The 12542-nt window shown below is 29.5% G+C and overlaps 1 protein-coding gene across 7 annotated transcripts in view; it reads left to right on the top strand.

Moving 5' to 3' along the window:
- LOC113521796 (sodium channel protein 60E) overlaps nt 1-12542 on the top strand; it is a 211514-nt gene that overhangs the window by 155405 nt on the left and 43567 nt on the right. For all 7 annotated transcript variants that reach the window (XM_052899904.1, XM_052899905.1, XM_052899907.1 and 4 more), the window contains exon 4: nt 8820-9040. In XM_052899904.1, coding sequence (XP_052755864.1) covers nt 8820-9040 — 221 coding nt within the window. The remainder of the gene's footprint in view (nt 1-8819; nt 9041-12542) is intronic.

The following is a 12542-nucleotide window of genomic DNA, read 5'->3' as shown; positions in this document are numbered from 1 at the left end:
TTATTAGTGTCTTTTAAAGATGTCTATTGTATATAGTTATTCTTGATGAGAGTTCTTTTTTATTCGTATTTACATAATTATGTACTTATATTTCTACTAACGAATACTGCTGCGCAAACCACAGCTATGCCTCAGCTTAATTCCAACTCACAGTTGGAATTAAGTGTACTTAGTTAAATTCATTTAGTCATTTAATCATATATCTAAACATTCTAACATTTTATAACTATTTTTAATGTTACTAACAGCACAGTGTAAGGATTATGAAAAGTAGTGTTATTTATACCATGTTCATAGGATAACAATTAACAACTACTCCATATTCACTACTCCATTTACTAATCGATCCCCACTGATAGATCAAAGTAACAAATTTGTTACAATGAATATCTTTTATCCATCCCTACGAATTCTGAGAATCGCTAGTGACATATGGATACTCATGTTTTATTAATGAATAGAAAAACAGCAAACGTACCTTTTCCATTGGAAACATCCCCTAATTCCCGTCAGTGTCCAATTTACATAAGTTCTTGTTATACCTGCAGAGGTAGGTAAACCTAAGTACTTATCTCTGGTCAGTGAACAAATACATTCTCTCCAAATCTGACCTAATTAGAAGTTCGCCCTAAGCAGCGGTTAACCACAATTTTATTTGCACGCTCGTCGCATTAATGTGATGAAATGACACTTTGCAAGGGATTAATTTAATAAGCGGATGTATATGATGAGAATTTGGTGAAACCATTCACGCCGCACACGTTTTAGAGGTTCGTGTTTAGCATATTGATAAGCGTTATGGTAAGAGTTCAGTGTGCATTTATTTGTTTGATCAAATGGATAAACACAACCATAATCTTCGCAAATCCTTTTATTGATATCAGCGCATAAAATAAACAAATTAACGAGGTGTTTAAAACAGATTACATCTTATTAATTTCTGACCATTCTAAAATAACTAAATTCGATAGAAAAATTTACTAAAATTATTTGCTAATTGTGTCAAGTAAAGAAAAACAAATATTACTTTAATATTCGAGTCTATATTATTCAACAAATAGTAATAACATATCCAAAACAAAAAATAAAATTTTTACGTAGGCTATTGACAATACTAAACTTACTAAAATTAATTTTGATAAATATATATAGTATAAGCTGATACTTACATATAGTTCTCAGAAAACTAAAATGCTATGTGAACCAAGTGAAACAGTTACAATATACATATACGGGTAATAATATTGCGAGTATATAGGTAATTCAATTTATCATCTAAAATTTAATTATAAAGTTGCTGTTTCACACCAAAAGTGCGCCATATCCTGCAAGTTAAGAGGGAGTGTGAGTTAAGTAGGTATATCTACAAATTGCTGTAACTTTTGCGTTTTAAGACCGTTGTTGCAAGTTATGAGATTGTGTTTGAATTGGGATGGGTAAACAATAACGAAACTCTGTAAAGGTTTGTATGAAATATTAGGAAGTTAAGAGATACTTGTTTTTTAAATTGATTTATGTATTATTGTTTTCTTCGATTTGTCATTATTACGACATACGTTTTATTTCTTAATTCATTTTTTGTTTCTTTTGATTAAGTACAATTTAATTTGAAAAGTTTATAAAACTTGAGAGGCAATGCTTATTATTAACAAACATATCTCTTAATCTAATATTTAAATTTTATCATATCGCGACATCGCTATTTTAAGGACTATTAAAAACTAAATTTACGATTATTCATAACTTAAATCTATCAAAATATTTGTTCATATTGATCTTTAGACTAAAAAACTTGCTGTAATTTTAAATTGAAATTTTAATTTTGGAATTAGATTTAGATAAATGGCATCTCAGAATGGACTTCAATGGAACAAGGAATAGAAATTTTATAACTGCGTTATTTTTTGGAACAATAACTTCAATACTCTACTCATTTCTTAATTTAAAACTTTTATCACCTTATTCATAAAAACCAACGTGTAACACGCACACAACAAGTCTACGGTCAAAGTCCTCTTCCTGTATAAAAGTGGACCAGGACTTTATACAAAATATTAAAAAGATAATATAAATACAAAATATACAAACATTACAAAATCCAAGCCAAATATATTCAATGACAAAATAAATAGTGGTTAATTCTCGGGACTGGCAGATTTTGTGGCCAAATATCATGGAAATCAGAGTACAAACCGTAATGTCTACAATTCATGCCTATAGAATGATAGTTACCATATTTCTATTAGGTAAAATCAGCATATTTGGCATTTATATTGCATGGCATTGTGTCAAAAAACAATTTGTGATTGCACCTACAGAGTAACAAAACGAAACAAAAGTTAGTAGTAGAAACCAGTAACAGAAAGCATTTTCAGTAAAAGCAGTCAGTTTATATATTCAATAGAGGATGGCACATAAAACAATGGGTTTGGAATGATGAAGCGGTTTGTGGGAAATGGCGAACAACGTTATGAAGTTAGTCGAGTCCACTATTGTTTTCGAGGTTTTGCGGGATTGTCTTTCTTGGTGATATTAATCACTCAAATGTTCAAAGGCTAACAAATCGCTTATAGCTGTGGGCTTTGTTTAGATTTTTATAAATCTTTGGAAGAGAAAATATGCATTAATTTTGTATACAACTCATTCATACGACTTTACTCATGCAAAATTCTTATACTTACGATATCATTTATAGACTTAGCAGTGTCGTCAGTCCATTTTTCTTCTATTGTAAACAGTAGAATTAGATGTATGTAAGTACTTTGAGTTTAGACTAATCATCTACCACGTTTAAAACATTACTATTTCTCATACAAGTTTTACACATATTCTGTACTTATTTACAAAGAGTACTCAATCTTCCAAGGAATAGTTATGAGTCTTCTTAACAGACATGTGTGAGTCTAGGTTATGCGAGTAACAGATGTTTAGTCTCTGCTTACTCTATAAGGAAATACGTGAGAGACAGATAGGTAGTAACTGTTTAACGTATTACGCAGAAGCCATTTAAACTATCGAATATCCGAAAATTTGATATAAGTTTCATCGGACTTAGCGGTTAGCCTCGTATTTGCGGTCTGTTCGAAACAAGTCTACAAGTAAACGCCGCCTACCTACTTATAAATATGAGAGTTTGTGAAACGTTTGGATGTTTAATATTTATTTAGTCAGCCCACATCATCCCACTGCTGCGATTGGCAAGCACACTGAATGCTTTAGAAATTTAAAAATCAGACGCTTTGGGAAACTCATAATAGAATGAGTATTAATTAATTACAAATAAAAAAAAAATTAATGAGTCTTCCCTTTTCGAAACTTACCGATTTCACGGTGTAATAATTCAGAACCACAATCACCTATGTTTTAATACTCAAAACAAGTCATTTACTGTACACGCTGCACGTCTCTGGAATTCACTTCTTAATAACTTGAAGATAGCACAATCATTAAAATCTTTTAAAGCATGTATCATGAAATTGTATTCTTAAACTCCTTTTTTATTGAGCAAATTGTGAATATATGTATCTATGTATTTGTTATTTATATACGAATTTATTTGTGTAAGTTTCTTATTATTTATTTATGTATTAATGTTATTTTATTGTTTATGTATTATTATTATTTACATATGTAGGTGTATACAGTTATTTTTATTGTATTATATGTTCAATAGTTACTAGATATTATTGAGTTTATCTTTAGCTGCACGGTTTTACCCTTATAAATTTAATAGTTTTCTTTCAGCTTTTCAAATGTTGACTGTAAGAGATTATTTTATGGGATAAGTCCGCCATTGTTTATTAAATCTTATAATCTGTCCAATATAAATTATGTACAATAAAGATTTTACAGTACAGTACTTAATTTTCACTAACGAACGAAATCGTTCTCTCAGTATTTGCATTATGTTATTAGTCTAAAGTAAAGTAACAGGTTGCCTATATCTCTCCTAGGGCTGAAAGCGAACGATATGAATGGATTAGATATGGGACTAGGCTAGAATCCCGCAGAGACGTATAATTACTTGACGGAAATGGATATCGAGTGTGGATCAAATTGGAAACTGGTTACTCTACGATGTTATACGTGATGCTAAGTTTGGGCACTTGTTGAAATATCGTATAAGTATTTTTATCGATTATATTACAATTTAAAATTTTCTTGAAACCAAAACAAAAACAAAATGCATGATTAAAATCATTTGTTAAGATTAAATATTTTATTTCGAAAAATAATTAATTACATTAATTATGACAAAATTAATATTGACTAATAAACTTATTTTCTCTATGTCTATATAAAATTTACTTTATAATAAACAGTTTGCGCAACTTTATTTGTCCCAAAATTAAAATCTGTTTTAGCAAATTTTATTGCTATATTTTATGAAATTTTTAGGTTTCTTTTTGTCAAAATTCTAGTTGATGTATGCTAATTGCAACTGTTGATCTTTCTGTATAACTAAATTTAGTAGTCTAGTTCCGCAGTGAATAAAAATATAAATAAGGCTTACTTTTTCGCTAAGAATTGCTCATATACTGTTATCTAAAACGCGTTATGATATTATATATTGTAGTCACAATTCTCTTTCGATACAAAACATGAAAATAATATCCAACAAAAAAAACTATTTTCAAATTAAGTCAAATATAGTACGAATTAAATTATCTGTGGTTGAACTAACAATCAGCCATTATCATGTATATTTAATTTTTTAATCTTTTTAATTATATATATATATATATATATATATATATATATATATATATATATATATAAGTAGGATTTATAAGTAATAATATCTAATCATGGTCAATTCCTAGTAAATTCCATTACGCGCGATGAACTATCTATCCTAGCTTCATCCTTATGTAAGTGCTCATTATTTCATCTGCCACTAGTGCCCTCTATTGTAAGTTATAATTAGCATATGTTAGCTGGGTGTCCTATTCCATTTTTATTTAAAAAAAAGTAAGTATTTATTGTAATTCGAGTAGCTGTGTTAATTGTTAATACATGGTGGAGTTTTGAGTTTGTAAACATAGAAAATTCATTGTGTTATATATTTCACAAATTTATTTTTTTATTATTCTTAAGCAGTTTCGATTTTTAAAATATTATCACATTAAAATTTCCCGTTAAAATAATGTTACGTAGATCTTTAAGAATGGCAAGGTTAAAACGATTAAAAATAATTAAAATACGATTATGAAATAATTTACGTCTATTTATAATGAATGTTCTTTCTTTTATTTATTTAATTAATTTAACGCTAATTAAAATTGGAAATCTGGGTGACCGAGCTATAATTTTGTAGAGTCATGAAACTAATTTATTTCATTACTGACTATTCATATTCAAGGGTAAATTATAATGTATTTTGTATTATATAAGGCTCACTACCTCAGTAGGTAGAATCCCTATAGAATATGACGAGGTATGCGAACGAATGAATTATTTTTATATAAATATGGTAGCTAGCTAAACTGTGAAAACTGATGGTATGGTTACTTCAAAATAACAGGTAAATGTTATTGATTTTGATAAAAAAAGATTAGAAATATAGCCAGCTAGATATGGACTCGCAAAATAAAGGACAAGACAGAATGGAAATCTTTAAAGAAGACCTATGTCGAAAGACAAGCTGTATTGAATTAATGATCGTTAATCGATATTTAATTAAACATAAATTGTTAAAATAAGTTTTTTCACAGTTCATTCACGATTGTGGAAAACTAAGTACAGTAATAAATGGTTTTTATTTTATTTATTTATTTATATTCTAAATTTAACATCTATAATTTGTAAAACATTACAGTATGATAAATTATGTAAATCTCTTCCACGACGAAGATATTGTTGACTGGTCAGCTGATTTAGTAAGAGTATAATTTTGTGTCTTATTTTCCTTCTTCTGTACAATTATATTGTGCTTTATTCCCTTGTACAATATAAGTATTATGACAATGAAAAGGATTTATGACATATTAGTTAATTTTGGATTATTTTTCACGGAAGAAAGGGCTATTTATTTAAAAAGGCACATTATGTACTTTCAGATACGGGTTTGCTCTGCTCGCTTCCTGAGATGGGCCCTAGACAATTCTAGACTGGACACGACTCGTCCAGTCTTCCCTTATACCTATGGACATACTGTATTCTTACTTTGTCATGACATAGAAAAACACAAACATTAATAAAATTTCTCGATTAAATTACTAGGCCAAATTTGTTGAAATTCACCAAAAAGATAAATACCAATTGCGCTTACCAATGAATACATTTTATTTACATATAAAATGTACATTTCAGTCAGTACAGTCAGATAACTAAATAACGCATTCCACCCTGTTGATTGTTAAAACGTAACACCAAAGCCAATTACAGTGTTGTTTATCTCAATTTTAGTATTACTCAATAAAACTTTATTACCTAGGGTAATTAATTACTTAAAGATTACTATGTATGCCCAAATAAATTGTTATATATTGAACATATCCTAAAGTTTCTCTATATTATCTAATACGTTTCATATAAGTTTCCCTTATTGGTGATAAATTATATCATATGCGCAAATATATAATTATGTGTACCTACATATATTATGATAGACTTAATGCCTTAAGGCGATCTCTACCAATCATATATATATATATCCAAAATATAGTTTTTTGGATATATATATATATATCCAAAAAACACACTCAGCGTTATCACCAAAGTCAATTATTTGATTATTTGACTGCTATATACGCCCAACTAAAATTGTTATAATCGTGTTATTAATTTATTTAAATTCCTTATTGAATCACATCACCTACCTATGGGAACATAGAAACTTCATATATCTTCTTTGATTCATGTTAATGGCTTTCCTTTCAGCCTATTACATTAATTTCAAGATTATGTTTGATTGGTAGAGATCGCCTTAAGGCATTAAGTCTATCATAATATATGTAGGTACACATAATTATATATTTGCGCATATGATATAATTTATCACCAATAAGGGAAACTTATATGAAACGTATTAGATAATATAGAGAAACTTTAGGATATGTTCAATATATAACAATTTATTTGGGCATACATAGTAATCTTTAAGTAATTAATTACCCTAGGTAATAAAGTTTTATTGCGTAATACTAAAATTGAGATAAACAACACTGTAATTGGCTTTGGTGTTACGTTTTAACAATCAACAGGGTGGAATGCGTTATTTAGTTATCTGACTGTACTGACTGAAATGTACATTTTATATGTAAATAAAATGTATTCATTGGTAAGCGCAATTGGTATTTATCTTTCTGGTGAATTTCAACAAATTTGGCCTAGTAATTTAATCGAGAAATTTTATTAATGTTTGTGTTTTTCTATGTCATGACAAAGTAAGAATACAGTATGTCCATAGGTATTAGGGAAAACTGGACGAGTCGTGTCCAGTCTAGAATTGTCTAGGGCCCATCTCAGGAAGCGAGCAGAGCAAACCCGTATCTGAAAGTACATAATGTGCCTTTTTAAATAAATAGCCCTTTCTTCCGTGAAAAATAATCCAAAATTAACTAATATGTCATAAATCCTTTTCATTGTCATAATACTTATATTGTACAAGGGAATAAAGCACAATATAATTGTACAGAAGAAGGAAAATAAGACACAAAATTATACTCTTACTAAATCAGCTGACCAGTCAACAATATCTTCGTCGTGGAAGAGATTTACATAATTTATCATACTGTAATGTTTTACAAATTATAGATGTTAAATTTAGAATATAAATAAATAAATAAAATAAAAACCATTTATTACTGTACTTAGTTTTCCACAATCGTGAATGAACTGTGAAAAAACTTATTTTAACAATTTATGTTTAATTAAATATCGATTAACGATCATTAATTCAATACAGCTTGTCTTTCGACATAGGTCTTCTTTAAAGATTTCCATTCTGTCTTGTCCTTTATTTTGCGAGTCCATATCTAGCTGGCTATATTTCTAATCTTTTTTTATCAAAATCAATAACATTTACCTGTTATTTTGAAGTAACCATACCATCAGTTTTCACAGTTTAGCTAGCTACCATATTTATATAAAAATAATTCATTCGTTCGCATACCTCGTCATATTCTATAGGGATTCTACCTACTGAGGTAGTGAGCCTTATATAATACAAAATACATTATAATTTACCCTTGAATATGAATAGTCAGTAATGAAATAAATTAGTTTCATGACTCTACAAAATTATAGCTCGGTCACCCAGATTTCCAATTTTAATTAGCGTTAAATTAATTAAATAAATAAAAGAAAGAACATTCATTATAAATAGACGTAAATTATTTCATAATCGTATTTTAATTATTTTTAATCGTTTTAACCTTGCCATTCTTAAAGATCTACCTAACATTATTTTAACGGGAAATTTTAATGTGATAATATTTTAAAAATCGAAACTGCTTAAGAATAATAAAAAAATAAATTTGTGAAATATATAACACAATGAATTTTCTATGTTTACAAACTCAAAACTCCACCATGTATTAACAATTAACACAGCTACTCGAATTACAATAAATACTTACTTTTTTTTTAAATAAAAATGGAATAGGACACCCAGCTAACATATGCTAATTATAACTTACAATAGAGGGCACTAGTGGCAGATGAAATAATGAGCACTTACATAAGGATGAAGCTAGGATAGATAGTTCATCGCGCGTAATGGAATTTACTAGGAATTGACCATGATTAGATATTATTACTTATAAATCCTACTTACCTCGTAAATATCTGCTTTAACTATGTTTTCTTGATTACAGGTACATTTTCCTGGCGATCTACACGGCGGAGATGATAGTGAAGTGTATAGCTAAGGGGTTTATACTAAATAAGTACACATACCTACGGAACCCATGGAACTGGCTCGACTTCGTGGTCATCACGTCGGGGTATGCCACTATCGGCATGGAGGTCGGCAACCTGGCTGGTCTCAGGACATTTCGTGTGTTGAGAGCACTGAAAACTGTCTCCATAATGCCGGGTAAGATACCTTATAAATATATTTTAATTATTAAACCACGTGACTTGCGCAGTAACAATGCAATAATTAGCATATTTATTTATAAAGCATTTGAGTATAAATTTACATAAATATTTTTCACATAACACCCGTTAATTAAAGCAAACCATGTTACCCGTCTAGAAGTATTCATAAATTTTCACATTACACCGACAGATTTCCATGATTTCAAACATCACATCATCTACTTTTGTCATTATATCGTCATTCAAAGACCCACCTCTCTACGGTTGAACGTTAAAATCATTCCCACGCTATCTGAATGGTATGCCGCATCAAAAACTCGGCTGCGAAACGGCATCGTTAAACTGAATTCCCGTGTAATGTTCCGAATTTCCTAAGCACTTACTGACACCGTGCAGGGCTTCCATCCCGTCTCGTTTCATATCCATACATTGGCATAATAGCCTATATACATACAACATTCATTTCTCATAAAAGTTTGTTTGTTTAAAAATTCAACATAAAGAGAAATTTGGTACATAAAATAAACACACAGTAAGTTTTTTTGAAGCATGATAATGACTGGTAACATCACCTGCGCTATCGAAATAGACCGACGGGTCACCAGTGAGGAATGACAGATAAGGATGCAAGCAGGTCTGTCAGCTGAACAATGCATAAATAATCAACCACGGTAGTTTCCAGGATGGAAGTAGACCTGTAAACGTTGCTAGTAACAAAGTCACTTGTTCTCTTTGGAAACAATGCCTTCTACTCTCTCCCCCTTCAATACACAGAAGGTACAAAAGTACCAGATTTATCACAAATAGACATCTCTGATAATCTTGGGAATATTTGAATGAAGTTTAATCCAGGGAGTATGTAATTTATGTACAAGTTGTATGTATACATTAGGTGTATACATACAACTTGTACATAAATGTAATTAGAATAAAAATAAATATTTGCATAGGTTTAGCCAACACGTATTACCCTCACTGGACATCCAAAAATGAGTGCTCAGCGTAATTCGGCTAAAGTATACGAGGCAATTACGAGTATCCGGGTTTTTATTAATAACGTTATGCGTTTATATTTATGAATGTTAACGTTTTACGTTCTTGTTTACAGATGTTTAATGACATATAAAAGCGATTGTAACATCAATTCATTCATAACATCGTTAAACATTAACACATTCATTCATATCTGTATTATCAGTCTTCGCACAGGTTGATAGAAAATTAGATATAATAATTATACTCACTTAGAGTTTTCCGTCATCACGCGTACGGCCTAACAGTGGAACTCTCTCCCTGCTTATATTTTTCCATCCAAATATAATCTGCACTAATTTAAGACTAGGCTATTCGAGTGCCCGCCAGCCCTATCTTAGAATACATCGTCGCTTTCCATCAGGTGCGATGGTGATAAATCATGGGACCCTTCAATAGTAATAAAAATATAAAATGGTATTTAATAGCTAAATTTTTGATATTTTGAATTACATTATTATTATTTTCGTAGAAATCTCAACTTTTTAAAAGTTTCTATAGGTAAAATAATTTTAAAATCAATTGACCAGTTTTTGATTTTATTCATTACAAACAAACAAACAAAAATCATGTGTACAAGGTAGATAAAATATTTTTTTATGATTGATACTGGTTTTCAATGGTAAAGGATGACGCGGAAAAATAAAGTGACGAGTAATTAATCACAATTTCCTATGAAACTATGTATGGATCTCGTCCTATGAGGATATATTTCTAACAATGGAGCTACTAATCCCTATTACCAACAATTCCCTCCCCTACATTGCTTAACTTAAACATTTAAATATGACCTTACTCTTTGTAATTATAGTTTCTTGCCTCTTTAACACCATTAATAGTCCATTAACGTCTTGATTACAGACACATTTCCTTTAAACACTGTAGCAATTACCATTTTCAATAAAGATTATGTATATTGTGACTTGAACGCATTGGCAAAAGGAAAGTTTTAACTAAACTAAACCACAGATAGTGTATATAATACGATAAAGAAAGGAATTTAAGACATTGTTCAAAATGTTTTGCAAACTAATAAATATGGGTACATATTTATTAGCATAGGGTACAAAAATCAGAGACATTTTAAAAATCTTTACTATGCACAAATACTGTCAACTAAAAAGAAAAACAAATTGAGAAATATAAGATATAAAAAATAAAAACAAAAAAATATCTAAATAGTTTCGAACAAGATTCAAGTATTGACATTTTAAACAACTAGCGACCCGCTTCAATTTCACATGGGTATATTATTAGCAATAGGGGCGCTAGTCCCCGTTACTAACAGCCCATTTCGTAATTTAAAAAAAAATACGCGGAGAGACAGATGCAGATAGCGAATTTGTTTCGTATCGTTAGAGATAACAATTCTTGCGCATAAATGAATTAATGTTTCTTTGAATTATTTTATCAATATTTCCGTTGTCCGATATCTCATAACAGAGGGTATTGTAGACCAGGTAATTGATATATTCGTGAAGCGTTTATTATTATTCGCAGTAGATTTCTAAACATAAAAACAAATAAGTATATGAACGTATATGTAGACAACCTCAATGCCTATAGAAAAATAAAAGCTATAATTATACGATATCGATACACCGATAGATACGTACTGTAATTATACTTTAACAGTAGTAATAGTAGACCATAAACCTGTCACTCCTTTTCTAACACGAGAACAAAATTATGTTTTCCATAAGCTAAATGTTAACTATAGAAAAAACACTGATTTTATGCAGCTTCAAATCCGCATATAACATACACTTATACATATATATATATATATACTTGTATGTAAATTACTTCAGATAGAAGGAACGTGACAAATAAAAATTATTCTTTTGCATTTTATTTCTTCTTTATTTTTGTCACAAGGGTTAGTCAAATTTAATTTTTAAATTTATATGTTACTAACTATATCCTGTCGCTTCGCTCGCGTTAACTAGTTTATAAAGCATCATATGTGTTAAGTTAGTATTATATGTAAGGCGTGAAAGAAGGTGAGCCGCATGATAGTTTGCCCCCTATGTTATAAAAAAAGAACCATAATCTCCAACATACACCCATAAATCCTTATATTACAAACATTCGCGTTCGTAACAATTGTAGTACGATATGCAAATATATACAACATTAACGTGAAAGTTAAATTCAATACAAATTATATAATTAATAAATTAATTTAGCTTCATAAATAATTTATTAAATCTTTACTGTCAACTGTAATCCTAGAGATAATCAGAGGCATTGATCGATGTACGGAAACCTTCTTTCTTCATTTCTCTACTTGCATTAATCCAACGGGGCAGAGGTCAGCCGGTACTGGTATTTTATGTAAACTTTTGATAATAACAAGATTTGAACCTACATCCACTGAAAGTTTTTATGAGTTAAAGAAGTAAACTACTATCCTATAACGCATTTTTTGTAAATTTTCCTAAATTAAAATATAATGTTAAATT

This window comes from Galleria mellonella, unplaced genomic scaffold, assembly GCF_026898425.1.
Source record: "Galleria mellonella isolate WM207_F2 unplaced genomic scaffold, CSIRO_AGI_GalMel_v1 utg63, whole genome shotgun sequence".
Lineage (NCBI taxonomy): Eukaryota > Metazoa > Arthropoda > Insecta > Lepidoptera > Pyralidae > Galleria > Galleria mellonella.
Note: the sequence above shows the minus strand (reverse complement) of the source record. Positions and strands in the feature narration are given on the sequence as shown.